The sequence below is a fragment of the Marmota marmota genome, unplaced genomic scaffold (genome assembly GCF_001458135.2).
Source record: "Marmota marmota marmota unplaced genomic scaffold, marMar, whole genome shotgun sequence".
NCBI classification, from domain to species: domain Eukaryota; kingdom Metazoa; phylum Chordata; class Mammalia; order Rodentia; family Sciuridae; genus Marmota; species Marmota marmota.
This window is the reverse complement of record NW_025999949.1, coordinates 1,948,687-1,967,722: the sequence shown is the minus strand read 5'-3', so window position 1 is coordinate 1,967,722 and position 19,036 is coordinate 1,948,687. Positions and strand designations below refer to the sequence as shown.

Sequence of the window (19,036 nt, the reverse complement as noted above, 5' to 3'; positions counted from 1 at the left end):
CGGGCCACATGGAGAGGACTGTGATGTGATGCAGGGGTGAGGAGGGTAGGATGCTCCTTGGTGGGGTGCCGGGGACTCTGAGAGCTGGGCTGGGCTGCAGGGGGAGTGGGGGCTTCTTGGGCACCTTGGCTGTAGGAGGCCCTTCTTTAAGAAGTAAGGAAACTATGAGACTCTCCTTTACTTCCTCTGTGACTGTTCCCAGCATCAGGCAAGGATGCTCAGTCACTGATCTATTTTGGTGCCAGCCTTATCACACAGTGTAATCTTATGCTGGGTACTTTTTTGTCACAATAGCAGAAGTACAGGCCTAAACTGGGACACCACTCCATCCACAACTCACCAGACACAGGAGACCCACCATAGCATGGAAAACATCCCAACTCCAGGGCAGTAGTTTTTGATAGAAGAGATATGCAAACTTTGGTCTGTCACCCTGAAATTCCAGTCTGTCAACCTGACTGCTGAGGAGAGACTCTGGTGGCTATACATAGCTCCTCCTTGCTCACTGGAGGGAAACTCCAGCTCCACCTGGGAGAGGCCTGTTTTGTTGGGATTCTGAGAGGAGCCCCTGAGAGTGTCTAGGAGATGGAGGGGTGCGGTTGTGGGGGTCCAGCACCATGATGAATCTATCAGGCAGCAGCCTGGCCTGGCCTGGCCTGACCTTTGGTGTTTGTAGAAGGAACAGGTCTGGGAAGGAACACAAAGTGGATGAAGACGTAGAGCTGCCAGCCTTCCACAGTGCAGGCTCCAGGGCAGAGGGTCAAGTGCAGATATTTGGGGAAACGGATTTGTTAAATGTGGGAAAGGCTGATGCCAATCCTACAGGCTACGACAGAGTTCTCTCAAAAGCCGTTGCTTTTGGAAATATTGTCATATTAATAAATTGGGTTGGGGGCAGGTGGTTACTTCATTTACAGTCTTCTCCCATTTCCCTTTCATGGTGGCCCTAACCTGTTCAAGGGACACAGAGCCCTGGCGACCTCTCAGACAGCTGGAAGACACTTCTTACTGGGGTTGGGCTACGTGGCTGGTCATGACATCTGGAGATTTCCTTTGATTTCAGGTGACTCACAACCTTCCACAGCATCCCCAGAAAAAACAGAGTCAAGAAATCCCCCAAACCCAGATTCATTAGTGGAAGCCATGTTTCACTTATCCTGGAACTTTTGACTGTTAAGTCTCCCTGTATCCTGGCTGTTTTCAAGCCCAGAGCCCTTCAGGGGAAGGTGGGGTGGCAGAAAAGTCCAGGTTCTTGTCCTTGCTGGAGGGTTTGATCTGGGCGGTCACCTGACTTCATTCATGCCTTGGGCTGTGAAGATCAGTAAGACACTTGAAAAAGTGCTCTGTCAACCATAAAATGTACTTTAAGTACTTTTTTTTTTTTTTTTTTTTTAAATTAACTGGGTCCTTAAAGTTTCTGTATTACAAAGGAAGGAAATGACCAACTAGAATTTCAATTTCCCTACCAGGAGTTTCAAACTACTATATCAGGATAGCTCTAACTTCAATTAGGCATTTAATCCTATCTAGCTATTTTAAACACCATTTCTGGGGATGAATGGAATGGTGACAAATCTATATTTTTCATATATGGAGGCTTGGTTGTTCCTGTTCCTCTCCTCTCCTTCCTCTCACACTAGTAGTTCTAAGACCAGGCATTTGGAGATGAGCCAGAGGTCCTGAGATACACAGACAGAACTCTTGGAGGAGGAAAGAAAGTTGTTTTGGTCAAGCTAGAGACACCCACAATGAACTCTGAGGAGCCCAGAAATGGCAGTAGGGTGTGTGCTGGGCTGGGACCAGAGCTCCCAAGGGCTGGGGCAGGCTAGCATGGGAGTTTATGTCAGCCCCATAACTCACAGGTTTCTGGAAATTATCAGAAATGAGAAAAGACAGCATAAGCTCACGGCCATATCTCCAGCAGCATGGATAAAGACATAGGAGACACAATGACCACAGCAAAGATCAGGGTTTTGTGAGCTCTACCCTGTCAGTGAGAGCCAGGTCCAAAGTGACCTTAGTAGGACAAGCTCGGGGGTTCTCAACTAGCTGATCTCTATTTCCAGACATACTTTTAGATAGTGACTGGGGCTTCATTGGGTGCGGAAGAGAGTAGAATCCTTAGGCTAAAGTTGAATCAGGAACACGCTGGAGACGGCCATGCAATGGCCACACCAGACCTCTTCTTCCTGATCATTTGAAAACTCTCGGAAGAGCTTGGCTGGGGGAAGGAAGCTCTTGTGTCCAGGGTAGAGAGCACTAAAGCCTAGAATTCTTAGCATAAAAAGGTCCCCAAGTCCCAAAATAGTGACCTTGAAGCCCTAAGAAAACATCATGGTTCATTCCTCTAGTTTTAGCAACTTAATCCATTGGACTAAATGAAAGCAAGAATGCTCTTGCCATTACTCAAAGGCCTCTTTGCTGGGATACTCATTGAAACCATAACACAACACAAACAGGTGCTGTCTGTCTAGCATGGACCCTGTGTCTGTGGTTACTCCCAGCGATGGCATTACCAGCCCTAGTTTATAAAGCAGAAACCCAGGATTAGAGGTTAAGAACTTAGCTGAGGTCAAGAAAAAAGGACTTGGACACTGAAGCCTTGGGCCCAGAGTCCTGAGGGCTGTGGTCCACACTTATCAGACCAACTTCCTTAAGGGAGACCCACATCCTCTGGGTTGCTGAGTCAAGCAAGAAGATTGTCCTTTACCCAGCCTGTCCCTTGTTGTAGGTTACTAGCTTCCCTGTTTCCTTGCATTATCAAGTGACAGTGTCCTATACCATGGACTGTTATTAATTAAACAATTTCTAGTGACTTAGCCTGTACTTGTAACTTTTTACTACTTCCTCCCTCAGCCTGGGCTGGCTGCATGCAGTGGGGGGGTGGGGGGGGCTGCAGAGGGAACTGAAGACCAGGGGGAGGATGGAGCCTTTCAAGCCCCTCTTTCCCACCCTGTGCTCTGCACTGCCTTGGTCACTTTGATCTCTGAGAGCCCGCACTCCCTCAGACACGTGGGTGGCAGGTTGCCAAGCTGTATAGTTTTAAATTCTTTTGTAAGCAAATAAACAAAATATACCCTTGAAAATCCTTCAGTGCAAACTTTCAGCTTTACAGCTTCCTTTTTATAGATTTTCCAAAGCAACTTATTTTCAAACATTTGTAATGTTTTGAAACATCCATCGCAATTTTCACCTCTAACTATACCATCTGACTTCTTGAAAAACAATAATTGCTCTGAGTCAGGCAGATCTCAAAAATAAATAAATGAATAAATAAATAAGAGGAAAAGCAGGCTCCTCGCCAAAGTTCACATGACACGTGTAGACTGTGCAAGCGCTGTTCAAACAAAAGCAGGCGCCCATGGTACTTGCTATAGAAGCAGTGAGTGCTTCAGAAGGGCTGTCTGTTACTGTGAAGAGCAAAGGATGATATGTTGCTGTGTTGCGTGGACGCCACTGTGCTCAGGGGGGTCCCACACAATTAACTTTTTGCTTTGGAGCACCACATGGAAGCCCAAGCTACATTTCCTACCAGAAGCAAAGGAAGGCAGAGCACAGGGGTCTGTGTGGGCCAACATCCCTGCCAGGCAGGTCCTAGGAAGGCCTGTCATGACCATGTGATGGCTCTGAAAATGGGGTTCTGTTCTACATGAACACAGAGGCACTGTGGGCACCAGGACAAGTGTATTATCCTTTCTGAGCCTCAGCTTTGGCTACAGAAAGGAGGTGAACTTCACAGCCATCCCCAGGGAGGAGGCAAAGCAGCCAATCTTGGAGAACTGCACTGGATGGGAGTGGCCCAGCCCTTACCGAGCAGGCTGATGCCCAGCCGGGACAGGCCCTGTCGCAGCCCCTCGCCCAGGCTCTCAGGCAGTTGCCGCCGCCACTCCTCCTGCCGGTTGTAGTGCTCCTCATCCAGCGAGAGCCGGTCCATGTTCCGGGCCAGGCTGGTGGCCAGGTTGGTGATGGATGTGAGGGTACCTGAGGGCACAAGAGCACAGGGTTGTCCTCTTTGTCACATGCATACTGGATTCCAGAGCAGAGGCCCTGGAGGTCTGCTGTGGGGGAGTGAGAGGGGCAGTGGCAGCATTTGTGTCCTTCCTGGACATGCCCAGTGGGGAATGACACTGCTTCCTTTCTGGGCCATGTGAAGTATAAGTTTTAAGAAAACGAGGTAAGGATTAACATCTGTCCAGGAGGGCAACGGCACTCTTCAAGGGGGTTGAGTATGACAGGCTAGAGTTTGAGATCCATCCTATCACCTGATTGTCAAGACTTGGCAAAGCAGTTCTGAAGTCCCCGATGAAGCTCCGTTTTGAAGGCTAAAATTTGCCTGCTCTGATGTTAAAGGTTAAGGTTATGTTGCTGTATTTTAGATAGATTACAAAGAAATATTTTCATTTAGGAATGCAATTTATCTCCTCCTCATTACTTCAGTCTTAATAAAGGGAAACACTACAGTTTATCATTTGACATTCTGAGTAAATAGTTACTGTGCCACAGAGAACGCAGGCAATTTTAATATCCCAAATATTAACCCAAAACAAGTGAGAGCAGTGAAGGGAGCTTCACTCTGGTTGTCCTAAGAATGGCGACTTCAGCCTCTTGCTCAAACAGTCCTAACCCCTCTAGCAAGTGTGCATATATCTCAACTAACTAACTGTAGGACAGGCTTCTAGTCTGGAGAAGACATGGCAGATGTCATTTTGCAGCCACATTTTTTCTAGTGATCTGAAAAGAAACACACATACACCAACGAACCAAACAGATTCTGCAGGAGAAAAAGAGTAAAAATACATTTAGTGAGTAAGTTTGCCTCAATTATCGCAGAAGGTCAATTTATCTGGTGTTGGTTGTCATATTTTATAATTAGAACAACAGAGATCACAGTGTCAGAAGAACTCCCCCACCCCACCAGGCTCATCTGGTGAGGGCAGCTCTGTTCCCATGCCTCCCAAAGATCCTGGGCCGGGCAGTGGTCCTCTTCACTGTCCAAGGAACTTGTTCTTATTGCTCTTGCTGTTTTCTTACCCACTACCTCGGGCCCCCGCCCTCAATGGATTTGGATTCTCATATTTCAAGTTCAAATCTTCTTTTGAGGCCTTCTAGAGACTTCCGCAACCTGCCCACTCATGACAGGGTTGTGGCACTGTCTACAGTAAAATGTCTTTTATGGGGAAGAAGGCCTTTGCCCTGTTTTCTCTGCCTCCTGCTGAGAAGAAAAGGGGACTCAGATGGCTCTTGTTAGTTCCCGAGCCACTGCCAACCTGACCAAAATATCATCAAGCAAACTCACGGATAATATGAAAACACTCTCCTCTTTATGGTCAGCAGTCTGGCCTGTGTGCCCAGAAACTACTTGGGCCACAAGATGGCACTGTTTACGTATCATGCTAGAGAAAAGTTGGCTGCTTCGCCTCCAAATCGGCTTCCATGTCAAAATGCATCCATAACCTTAAGAAAGTTATGACAACTGTATCTACATTTAAAAAAAAACACGATGAGGCAACACAGTGTAGGATTTCTGATGTTTAGCAGAAATCCTGAACACCTTTAATATTTCTGCATTCATCACACGGAATAACAGTTGAGCCAATCCTTGTTTTCCCAAAGGGAGGTTTAAGATTCTGAAGTTTCTGAAACATTTTCACACACTGCAGGCAAGCAGTGATCTGTTTAAAACCTAAGACATTATATATGAACTTTGTTACAAATCCAGCATTTCACTGCAAGCTAACAAACCAAACAAGCTAGAGGCGATGTGAGCACATTTACACCTTCAACGTGGTCTTCACAAAAGTAGGATAAGGAAGGAATGAGATAAAGGCATTATCACAAGGAACTGAGAGCTACCTTTGGAAATGTGCTTCACGAATGATGTTGTCCCTCGGGAAACTCCACTCACGAAAGCTCCTGGGCCTCGGGTCAGTCCCTCATATGGAAGTCTGAAGAAGTCAGCGATCCCATTCCCCACGCTCCTCACCAAGCTTGCTGGGCTGCCAAGGATCTCCAGAGACCCCACCACCCAGCCTGCAACAGACCAAAGGAAGGGGTTACTGAAACCTCGACTACCGCACTTTCAACATTTGTGAAAAAGTGGCCCATTTTCCCAGCAATTCATTTTTCACACTAGAATTGAGAGTGTAATAAGCTTCTTTGGAGCAAAATATGGGAAATTACTCATTCACTGTGAATTCATAAATGGTGAACTTTCATACTTTATAAATCAAAGTGATCCTCTGGCAGCCTCACAAATGGCTTTAATATGACTTCCTTGCCTGAGCCTCCTGGACTCCCGTAAAAGGGATCCATGTGCAGGGGGCTCCCTCCAGCCGGCCTGCGCTTTGGGCTGCAGGTGCTCCCAGGCGGGGAAGTTCCTCCTGAACTGCACAGGGCAGGGGGAGAGGCCAGATGCTAAATGGGGTGCTGTAAAGGGGACACAAACTTTTGACAAGGATAGAGGAGTTATTTTTAATTTTTCCCAATCCTACCAAGTTGAGTGCTTCCCTTCAGAGCAGGATTAGAGCCAGACAAACATCTCCCCTTCAACCCCAGCTTTGGTTGTATAAACATCAGCAACAGGGACATACTGATTAGGTTAGCAAGTGTTCCCAGTTGATGTCCCAGGGGGTAGTTTTGGATCCTGTTACCTACTTAAGCTCAGCCTGGCCATGGCTGCCTCATGGGAATGAGGCTGTGGTGCAGGTCTGGCAGAGACTGACCTTCCCCTTCTGCCTGGGGTGGGGATGCGGGACTCTGAGCCCAGAAAACTACAGGGGCAGGAGTGGGCCAAGGGCCAAGGGGAGGCGGAATCTGAAAGGCAACTTCCTCCAGGAACACATTGCCAGCACCCCAGGCTGGTGCTGGGCCCCTTTTGTGGGAAGGGTGTGGGATTAAAGAGCCACGTGGGAGCACCCTCCCTCAACAGTAAGCCTTTGGAGGACAGCATTGTGACAGATCCTCAGTTAAGTAACAGGTCTGAGAGTATCTGGAAGGTATGAGTGGTGGAAGGCTATTTGTGGACCAGAGGTACATCTCAGTAGTAACTGCTTTGGCCAGAAAAGTGCAGAAAGTACCCAAGGATATTCCTTTTAATTATTTTCATCCAAAAGCAAACATTGTTGTCCCTTGGTATCCATAAAGGGTTGGTTTTAGGTCCCCCAAAGATAACAAGATGCTCAAGTTTCTTATATAAAATGGCATAATATTCACATGTAACCTGTACACATTATCCTGTAAACTTTAAATCATCTCTAGATTACTTATTATACCTAATAATAAATGTAAAAGCTATGTCAAAGACTCATGCCATATTTTATAGGAAATACTGATGAGGAAAAAGTATATACATGTTCAGTACAAGTACAATTCTTTTTTCAAATACTTTTGATTGGTAGTTGGTTGAATCTGAAGATGCAGAACGTGCAGATACAGAGGGCCCAGCTTATCTTTTGCATAGTTGTTTGGAAATTTGGTCGACAAAGGGAGTCTGTCTGGCTTCCCATGAAATTGAGACTTGGAGGTAGACAGGGACCTCAGGAAATTCTCAAGCCCACATTCTTTCTTTCGAATAGGGTTACTCATTTCAAATTACCATTTACTTATTTTTAAAAACTCTTCAAATGACTCCACAAACTTCCCTAGAAATGAGGTCAGGGTGTTTTTTACCACTGTGGCCAGGAACCTTCTCCTCCAGTCCAGTGGATGAAAGCTGACCCAAGTGAGATACAATGTGCTTGCTCCCAGGCCAGCCCTCGCCCTGCTGGCCCAATCTCTTCAAGACTTCTCTACCTGGCCAGAGGCTTGGCACCTCTGGCCATCTGTCCATATCCTACTCCTTGGATCACTGTTTGCTTTCAGATAATCCATAGATTTTTAGTGACAGAGTTTCCAACAGGCTCTAAAAACTTGGCTGTCTGTATTAGAATTTCTTGTCTTGGTATACAGTGAGATTGGGACAGCAAAAGGATTTTTAGGTGATTACAGAAACTACAAACAGAATGTTCTTGTGAAACCTCATTAAAAACAAAACGAAGAGATCACTTTTAGCACACAAGCTGCAGGGGCCATGGTTACTTGGGGCCACAGGTGGGGTTTCTCCTCTAGCTCATTAACAGATGGGTGCTTCCCGCACCTTGGCATCACCCAGTGACCACACAGAGTCTTACTCCTCCCCTGGCCTCAGATCAGAGCTCAGTAACCTACATGTCTGCTTCTCATGTTAAAAGAAAAGTTCCCTGAAAGGGTATGTTTCTGGAATGGTTTGTAAATATACCCATCTATTAAATTTGAAATGTTAACTGCTTATTTTTAAATGACTTCTTAGCAAGAGGAAAACATTTTCTTCATTGTTGTGCAAGCTCTCAAAACAACAGGTCTGGCAGGGCCTTCTCCCTGATCTTGTCGTTTTCTTTTATAAAGGAGTCTGGATAGCTCTCTTAACTCTAGGACTTTCATTGCAGGAAAATGTAATCTTACCAACATGGCTGGTTACTGGCATCTCACAGTGATAACATGGGCCTTTTATTGCTACAATCTGATACTTCTATGGGAATGCATTAACCAAGTACATGGTCACAAAGAGGGTAGGAGAGATGTTCTCTCCTTTGTCACTTTCAGAAAGTTAGACTTCTATGTTCTTTCCTGGAGAAGGCTGATGATGCCGACCTGGGATGGTGCTCTGCTTGAATTCCTGGGGCCATGAGGAGACAGACTATCAAATAAACTACTTTAGAGTGAACTTGGCTCAGGAACACAGGCTTTGATGCTGATTACTATAAAGTATTCTGACACCACATGGTTCCCAACACTCAATCTTTGGTGCACAGTACTGCCCATATAAGATTTTTGTACACATATCAAACCACTCCTTGCAGACTTTTCCAGCCAGACTGAAAAGGGAAGCCTTACCTCTCCCACTGAGCCCCTGAGAAACGGCAACCTCTGGCTTACCAGAGGCCACCTGCCTGGCACTAGAGGGTGGTCAGGATGAGTAATGGCCATTCTTCCTTTTTGGAGTTGGGTCTATAGAGGGGCTGAGACACTGACAGCCTTCTCTTTGCAATCCGTCTAGACAGGCAGCATGGCACAGAGCAGGTAGGGGGCTCTTTGTGCATCTTAGCACAGAAATCCTCTGAATTTCTCACCCCCAGGTATTCATGAATAGAAATGAAGAAAACTAATCACCAAGTACTGGATTTCTTTTAGGCCCAGGAGCAGAGGGCCTGGGCTAGTTTTCCTGGCTGCATTAACATGCTAAAAAGGGTCTTGTGACTGCATGTTGCTAAAAAGTTTTTGCTAAATTGAGTTAAATTCTACATCATATAATAGCAAAAATATTACAGCCATTATTGCTTGAGTGTTCATTAAGTGCCAAGCCAAATGTTGGGTACTTTACATACTTTCATGTGGTCTTCACAAAAATCTTAAAACCCACTACATAGATGAGGACACTGAGACTTGGGGAGGTTCAATAACTTGCCCAAGGCCTTACATCTAAAAGCAGCAGAGTCTAGGTTTGGATGCATATTTAACTGCCCACATGTTCCACCTCTCACTGATTGCTCAACCACTACCCCAGAGCATGTCATTGTCATCACAGACCCTCATCTGCTGTGTCCTTACCTGCTCTAAAGAGGGCACCAGCAGCATAGTGCATTGCCAGGGCATGCACAAGCTGTCTCGCAGTGGTGAAGATGGGTCCTCTTTCAAACACAGAGAAGGAGAGTGGAGTGTGGTCAGAGGCTATGTATAGCTTGAGAGATGCATGGATGCTGACAAGCAGATTCACTGGCTGGATCACCAGTCTCCGTAACTTCACTGGATTCACCAAAGCCCTGGCGTGTTGTCTCACTTGCAGAGGTAGCACCTGCTTTCCCCCAGAGAGCTGTGGGGGGTGACCAGCCAGCCTGCTGTGAGGAAGGTAAGTATCAAACAAGGTTTTGATGTAGTATACAAATGTGTCTTCCACATATAATCGGGCAGGTTTCAATTCAAAGCTGAACTCGTTGACATCCAGTGGGACACTCTTGCCCTCAGTTAAGGTGACGCGGACCTTGATAAAGCAGTTCTCCTTGTATTCTTCCAGATCTCTGCTGGAGGCAAGGAGACTCTGCCCTTTGGAACACTGAGTAGGTTCTGTTTTTTCTCCCTGGCAGATCAAGACAGCAAAGTGGAAGTTGGACTTGTTATAGAGCTGGTTGTCCAACTGCAGATCCCCACAATACACCTCCACACAGTGAAGCTGAAAGAGAGCGGCAGCAGGCTCCTCCCCCGGAAGAATGCCAGCCACAGGAGCCATGTGCAGAAAAACATTGTCCAGTGTGAGCCTCAGGAGTTCAGATGATGCTCTGTGGTGGGTGAGATCATCCGATACTGCCAGGCTCAACTGGGTGATGAACATTCTAAAGGTAATGGTCTTCTCCAGAGTTCTAGAGGAGAAAGAATAAAGGACATTAGCCCCCTTTTCTTTCTTTCATGTTTCTTTTTAAATGATAGTGCCTTATTAAACAACTCCTGATGGGACATCAGATTCTCATAAGAAACAAACAAGAACTGAACTTTCAGTACATCGTGTCTGGACAGAGCCAGCCACAGTCGAACAGTATTGGGAAATGTTCCCAATGGGATTATTACAAGTTCCTGTCATGTTTCTGTGTGTGTTTCCCTTATCAACACCAGATTTTCCTCCCAAGTCCCTCTAGTTTTTGTGCACTAATTCTCTGTCATGATGATCACAAGGCACAAAGATAAATAACTAAGACCCTTTAAGTTGAAAATGCAAGGCTAGCAGAAGAAAGTTCAACAAGAAGCCTACCTCTAACTGCCCCTGCCAGCGCCCTTCCCCTGCTTGCTTTCTGGAAGGGAACCATTTGTGCTTCTTCTGGAGGGCCCTCCAAGTGCAGCATGACCCTCTGCACTCGCCTGTTCAAGGCCATCACTCCAGTGACACAGCCCTGTCCTACAACATCTTTTCCCTAGATAATAGAAGCTTATCAGTGTGTGGTTAGTTCTCTTCTCTTAGAAAACACCTCTACCACTCACTTTTATGACCCCTTTTATACAAAGACTCCAAAGCGTTTCCTATATGCATTCTTTCCTATTCCTCTCCTTGCTTTCTCTCTAAAGCTTCCTACAGGTAGGCTTTTGTCCCCACCAATCGGACAGAACAACTCTTGTCAAGGCTTCCAGTGACCTCCATTTGGCTAAAGCAAATGATAGACTTTCAGTTGTGTGCTTATGCAAGTTGCTAATGGTATGTGACATTGTTGGTAACTCCCTCCTCCTAGACACACTTTCTTTGCATATATTTTCTCAGATCTTCTCCTTCTCTGTTTACTCCTCCTCAGTCAGCTGTGCAAATCTTTTCCCAGTTCTTTTAAAGTGATGGCGCTCAGCTCACAATCCTCTTCTCTTCCCCACCTCCGCTGACCTCCTTGGGGAGTTTATGACTAATCTCATGACTTGAAATACCACTCATATGCTGCTGCCAAGAGCTCCTCCTGAAACTCCAATCCTGTATATTTAATAGCCTATCCATATAGTGGTTTAGATGGCTGAATGATATTCAACTTGCCCTATCTGTAATCAAATTCCTGATCTTATCCCTCAACCTACATACAGTCTTTCCCATCTTAGTCAATGGTAACCACATCCTACCAGCTGTTCAGACCAAAACGTTTCGAGACATCCTGTATATTATGGCTTGGATCTGGAATCTTGCCCCCAAATTGGTCCCCAGTATGGCAAACACTTTTGGGCAAATAAACATTATAATATTGTTTGAAATACTATAAAATGGAACTTTTAGGCAATGATTGGATCCTTAGGGCTTTGACACCATCAGTGGATTAATCCATTTGGTGGATTAGTAATTTAAATGTACTAACTAGGAGGTAATAAAATACTATAGACAGGTAGGGCCTATAAACCTACAAACAAGTTATATTTATTTTCTGTACCTCCCCATTCTAAACCTATGAGAATATAATCTCAAATGCAGGGGTTTTGGTCTTTTTATTAATTGATGATCCTTAACCCTAGAACAGCAACTGTCATCCAGAAGGCACTTAAAAATATTTGTTGAATAAATGAATCAAGTAAGTGTAAGTAGTTAATTGGACTGTTTTTATTTCTACCACCAAATATATAGGTTGTAGTTATTGTTATTAATATTTATGCTGTAAATAAAATGTCTCTAAAATTGCTGTGTAGGTTTGAAATGTGGGCTATACAATTAAAAATTCTTTTTAAAAACACTTTTGGGCAAATAAACATTCTAATATTGTTTGAAATACTATAAATTCAAATCAGCAGCATCCAAACGAATGAGTTCTTAGCCATCATGAGAAGTGCAGAACTTTTTTTTATAAAAAAGGGCTTTAAATGAAAGTGTGCAAGTTAACGTTATTACTTCACATTCTAATTTAAATTAATCTTATGATGATAAAATAAATAAATGCTATTACAGAAAGTTAAAATACAGAATTTATTAAATAACTTACAACCCCACATACATTAACAATTTTGATTATTTCTTTTTCTTTCAGTCTTATTTCAATTTTTATTTTATATATCTATATACAAATATGAAAATATGTGTATATACATAATATATGTATGTGTCTATATGTACAGATAACACATAACCAGGATATTTATATCTTTAATATTATGTTTAGCCTGCTTCACTTTTGGTTATATTATATATATATTATAATATATATTTTGATTATATTATGTATATATATATATTATATATAACCAAAAGTAAAGCATTACCTAGTTCATTAAAATTCTATAACACTTATTTTTTGTGATGTACCATTTGTGGTACATTTATGTATCATCTATTTCCCTACTGATGGACATTTGTACCCTGAATATTTTGCCATTATATTTAGCAATATAATAAACAACTCTCTGTTTATCTTTCCCTACTTCTTTATTTCCTTAACACTTAAAAGTGCAATTTTTAAGACAAAGGCATTTTAAAACTCAATATATATTGCTAAAGTGCTTTCCAGGAAATGGCACCAATTTACATTTCCTCCAGACTTATGGATTATCATTGGATCACTATTGTTAATTTGATAAATAATATCTTATTTAAGCTTCTATTCCTTTGATTACTTATATTTCCTCCTCTCAGATTTAGATTTTCTGTTCATATCTTTGGCCTTTAATTAAGTTTTTGAAAGAAGGGGTTATCTTTGTATTATTCCTCTTGAAGTATATGAGTTCTTTGACTTATTTTTAAAATTTTTGGGATATTATATGGCTTGGAATCAAACCAAGGGGTGCTCAACCAGTAAGCACATTCTCAGGCCTCCCCCACACCCTTTAAAATTTTTTTTTATTTACAGACAGGGTCTTGCTAAGGTACTAAAGGCCTTGCTAAGTTGCTGAGGCTAGCTTTAAACTCACGATCCTCCTGCCTCCTGGGATTACAGGCATGTGCCACCATACCTCGATTGAGTTCGTTTAAATTAGGATACCATTCCTTTGCCTATTTCATGTTTTTAAAACCTGATGGCAACACTCAGGTCAAAATGTGGCTCTAAGAGGTATATTTATTTATTTACTTGTGTGTGTTTTAAATGGATATCCTAAACACATTGAAAGAGAAAAAAGAAACAAACTGAAATAACTCTTGAATATATTATTTTACAAACATACCTTTACTCTAATGGTTAAAAAACTAGAAGAGGGGGCTGGGGTTGTGGCTCAGTGGTAGAGCACTCATCTAGCATGTGCGAGCCCCTGGGTTTGATCCTCAGTACCAATAAAAATAAACAAATGAAATAAAGGTATTGTGTCCAACTAAAAATAAATATTAAAAAAAAAAACAACTAGAAGAGGGCAATATTGAACCTTATAACTGTATGGTTGTTCTTACTATTTTTTTTAAATTTTAATTTGTGGTATATTTACATTTGATGTAGCTCTACTTGCTAAGGCTGATTACTAAGCCGTCATGTGAACATAGAAACGTTAACTTATATTTCACACTAACAATAATGGTATAATTCTGAGACACATGTCTCAGTTTGTAAATTAGTTTGTTATACTTATCACAGAAGAACTGGAAGGAGGATCCAAGAATGATATTGCTACCTATTACAGAGACTGAGTGGTAATTACTATCTCTAACTTATAGATTACACAAAAATTAATCCAAAGTTTTCAGAGTATATGGGGATGAGAAAGAATGGTTAAATAACAGATTTACAACTTTATAAAGGGAAAGCTTACTGTTCTATTACTAGGAAAATTATGAGGCCTACCTGTTGGTGTTGGTTAAAATAGATCCTGCTTTTCCTTCTGGGGCCACAGTGATGAAGACTGTGCTACACTGATGGAAAACATCCACATACACATAGCCAAAGCCAGTGAGGAACACAACCTGCAAAAAAGAATATTCAGAATCTGATTAAAAAGAAGTAAGAACACTACTGAAATGGCTGACTTCAAATGTCTCAAATTCTGATTCAATACCACAAACACTTCCTGGTTATATTTCTTTATATTCATGTGTACAGGCAATTCAGCTGACTTAAAATGAAAACAAAAATCAATTCCAGATTTTTCAATATCCAGCTGTAAGGATCACAGAAAAAAAAAAATGACGGATGATGGGGCATGAGTGTCTTCATTCTCTGCTTCTTTGGATTTGGCAAATAACCCTGTATGAACTGGAGTGCAGCCATGGGGCCAGCTTTGTGAACACATATGAATCTCTTTGGAAAAAACCCTGAGACTCTGGACTTGAAATGCAATGTGCAAAACATTTTCAGGCACGTGAGTGTTCACTTACTACTACAGGAGTGAGTGCCCACCTTCCTTGCTGGGCACAAACAGCATCCCTTAAGACACCAACAAGATAATTCATAACCCTGCCCCCTGAAGTACTCAAATAACTTGTAGAAAGAATTTTAGATAAGTCAATTTGTTTAGAGTCAAAATGAATTTTTCTATCATGAGAAGGTGGACCTAAAAAAAGTTCTATCTCAGAAGCCAGGTACCAGGCCAGCAGAACTGATGTCCTTTCAGCATTAAATACCAATGTTGCCTAAATGGATAAATATTTGAAAACAGAACAGCACTATGTGAAAAACAACTCCAAGGACATCATGTTCACAGCCAGTATTACCTGAGGGTTGGGGCAAGAACTTCTTTGTGCTTGGGAATGTTGGTTCTGATGATTTGCAATACCAATTTAGTTCAAGACTAGGCCATTTATGAATGTTAGGACAGCAAATAAAGGAAGAAAGACTGACAATTCCTGGATGAAGGAACAAAGCTAGTGCTTGCTTGACAAGTAATGAACCTATTCTAATTCTGCACACATGAAGCAATACTGGAGAGAGTATACACAAGACCACAGACTTACACTTGGAAGCAGAAACTTAGTATGCTCTTTACCTATTTGATTCTTGAGAATTCTGTATTCTAGTTACCATATCTCTTGCCCTAAGACATGATTCTTTGCTATCTTGCTTTCTTACCTCTTTATGAATTTAAGAGAGTGTCTAAGGAAAAATTATACCCTTAATCTGATTCCATTTGTCAGTTTAACATTAAAATTTTTAACAGTGAGTGTGATGTTTGGAAGCAACTTCAGGGTGACTGGGCTTCTTTCTTGACTCCCTCAGAAATCCTGCCCATATTCAGCATCCAGGGGACCTGGATGTCATGTGGAGAGCCATCCTCATGCATGACTGGGCGACTCCCGGTTTGGGTCTGAGGCTTCTGGCTGTGTCGGAACTTTCCCGGCCCTCTCCTGATGAGAGAACCCGTCCGTGTGGGGGTGTGACTGACCACTGACCCCGGGGGCCCAATCACTGACCCTGACCTTGGAGTGCGGCCCCCCCCCTCAACCTTCATTGGATGGAATTCTCCCCTGAATTTCTTGTTCCCCAATAAAAGGCTACTCCCTGGCGTGCTCACTCTCTCTCTCTCCTGCTAGCCCTGAGTAATCCTTGCTGCCCTACAGGTGGTTTGAGGTTGGAGCCAGAGAGGGGAGCCGTCTCGGACCTGGTCATAGAAAAAGGTAACTGAGTCTGTGTGTTTTATTTCGATCTCTGCTAGCTAACTTTTATGCCAAGAACCTCGTTAATGAAACCAATGCGCAGGCCGCATGGTGGAATTGGCGCCCAACGTGGGGCTGTGAGCAAATATTTTCTATCAGACTCTGTACAAAAGGCGAATTTGGACCATATGTCTCACATTCACTTTTTAGTTCCTTAATGGTTTTAAATGGGATTACAGCATGAACTCTAACTCTCTGATCTTGCTCATTAACTTGCTCAAAAACTGGAAAAAGTTGAAAACCACTAGTATCCTCCCCATCTTCCTGTGCTTTCTTAATACCTCGCTGGAATGGGGTAAGAAAAGTCATTGTTAATCCAGCGTACCTGTTAAATTTTGTCCTTTTAGCAGGTATTGGCCGAATTCGAATAGCCTGGGCAGGCGGTGTTAAACGCAGCCTGTTAAGATTTCTCTGTAAGTCCTGAATTTCAACGTCTGATTCTTCTCCCTCAGACTGCGATTCATGGTCAGACTCTGCGCTGTCGCCATTTTGAAATTGGGCTTCTAAGCCATGTGGCTGAGAAGAACTCTGTGCCCCTCTAGGAATCTCTTCCGGATTCTCCTCTCCAGGAAGATCCTCTACCTCTTCCGGAGGGCTTTCTAGGATTTTGGAGGTTTCTTCTCTATGATATTCGTCCCTATAATCTCCCTGCGGGCTAGCCTGGTCTTGCAAGTTTAAGGTCACATTCCTAACTTTTGGTTTGGCCCCTAGCGTCTTTGTTTTTAAACGGCTTAAGGGAAAGGGAATTAACTTAGCCTTAGGCGGATTTTCCATTTGAATAGACTTAATAGCCCTCTGCATGCCTTTTAACAGGTCTTCAGGGGGCCACAAACTTTGGCCCATATACTCAAAAAGACAAACTTCTAGAGCTGTCCAAGTTTTCTGAATACTTTCTATGCCTCCAGGTAGTTCATTAGAAAGATAAACCTTTTGTAACTTTCTTCCTAATTTCTCCCAAGTAGATAAATTTGGAGACTCTTGGTCACAAAACCAAGGACAATATTCACCTACAATCTTTAAGAATTGTAATAACTGAGCTTTCTTTATCTGTTTTCCTTTCTGATTAATTATACTGTCTAAAATAGTCAGATACATTTCCTTATCCGTAGAAGTTGAATTTCCCATTTTAATTAATTTAACGTCTCTTTCCTTCAATATCTCCAGGTACTTTTGTGACTCTAAATTGTCACCACTTCCTTTATCTTATCTTTATAGCGTGCTCCCACTCAATCTAGCTAATCTAGAATGCCCCCCTCGTGGGCGCCAATTCCACCATGTGGCCTGCGCATTGGTTTCATTAATGAGGTTCTTGGCATAAAAGTTAGCTAGCAGAGATCGAAATAAAACACACAGACTCAGTTACCTTTTTCTATGACCAGGTCCGAGACGGCTCCCCTCTCTGGCTCCAACCTCAAACCACCAAGGATTACTCAGGGCTAGCAGGAGAGAGAGAGAGCGAGCACACCAGGAAGTAGCCTTTTATTGGGGAACAAGAAATTCAGGGGAGAATTCCATCCAATGAAGGTTGAGGGGGGGCCGCACTCCAAGGTCAGGGTCAGTGATTGGGCCCCCGGGGTCAGTGGTCAGTCACACCCCCACACGGACGGGTTTTTTCATCAGGAGAGGGCCGGGAAAGTTCTGACACAGCCAGAAGCCTCAGACCCAAACCCGGAGTCGCCCAGTCACGCGTGAGGATGGCTCTCCACAATGTCATTTCTGCCTCTTCCTTTTATTCCTCCCCTACAGCCCAGGTGTTATCAGATCTTCCAGCTCTGCCACGCTACTGTTCTAACGTAAACCTTGTCTGCCATTCATCATTCCTGGTGCCTAGAATATGCTTTCCCCCATACAAGTCCTGTGTATCTTTCACATGCAGTTTAAAGAATTCCTATTCCATGAAGCACTTCTTTAATCTTTCTATTCCCTTCCTCAGTTTGACACCTGTACCTAAGTCTAAAAGCACTTAAACCATATTTATACTTGATCATGAATTTTATTGTTTGAATATTAGTTACTTGTTTTGTGTACCTGACTCAATCACTACATTATAAACTTCTTAGAGCAAAATGAGTCAATTTGTTGTATCTATATTCTCCATAGACACATTTTCCAAATGCATTGTTTTCCAAAAATACCTGTTTTAAAATATTCTGTATCCTGAATTTCCTCTATTTGTTCTAGGTAAGAAATGAACTTGACTATGATAAAACTTGAAATTAAAATGGCTCAGCTCATGAATCTAAAACAAAATGGATACTCTTTGAGAAACATTCCTAATTATATAGTCATCCTTTTTAACATCATCTTCAGGCATTTAGAGTCATCTTCAGGTATTATGAAATGAGAACATGTACTGTTCTAAGATAATAAAGACAAGGCAAGTTGATGAATTCTGTTAACTGCTAGGGAGATTCAAAAGCAAGCAAATTAGCTTAAGCTTTTAAGGTATTTCTTTCTTCTGGCCAAAAACCTGGACTCTGGAGAGAGATTTTGCTGGGTGTTCCTTGTCCCCACAATGAGAATGGATGAAACAAACTTGAATCCATGGCTTCTCTCCTTGTCTCCTTTCCCATGTGGAGCAACAACTCACAACTTGAAGCCTTTGCATAGTGCAGCTATAGTGATTAGGAAACTAGGTACCTAAGAGAAATTAGGCATATGTACCCTGACTCCGGAAATGTAAAGGAACTCTTTGCTTTGGTTTGATGGTTTGGTTATCCAATCATTTCACTTATTCCCTGACAAACACCTAAACAGTACCTACAAAGAATCAGTTACCAGAAAAGTCATATGCTTAGGTTGCTCAAGCCTAGGTGGCAAAAAAGCCAAGTGCATAGATAAGGAGATGAGAACTTCCAGCTCCAGGGCAGAGGTGCCTGCGGTGCTTCCCCCTCTTAGGCACTGATCATATGTGCTCCACAAAAGCAATAGTTTTATGTCCCTTTT

At 42.8% G+C, this 19,036-nt stretch overlaps 1 protein-coding gene across 9 annotated transcripts in view; it reads right to left on the bottom strand.

The window, feature by feature from the left end:
• Positions 1-19,036, bottom strand: part of Vps13b (vacuolar protein sorting 13 homolog B) — a 734,817-nt gene that overhangs the window by 11,313 nt on the left and 704,468 nt on the right. For all 9 annotated transcript variants that reach the window (XM_048801898.1, XM_048801903.1, XM_048801897.1 and 6 more), the window contains 4 exons: positions 14,286-14,404; positions 9,625-10,430; positions 5,854-6,030; positions 3,811-3,981 (listed from right to left, as the gene is read on the bottom strand). In XM_048801898.1, the coding sequence (XP_048657855.1) occupies positions 3,811-3,981; positions 5,854-6,030; positions 9,625-10,430; positions 14,286-14,404 (1,273 nt within the window). The remainder of the gene's footprint in view (positions 1-3,810; positions 3,982-5,853; positions 6,031-9,624; positions 10,431-14,285; positions 14,405-19,036) is intronic.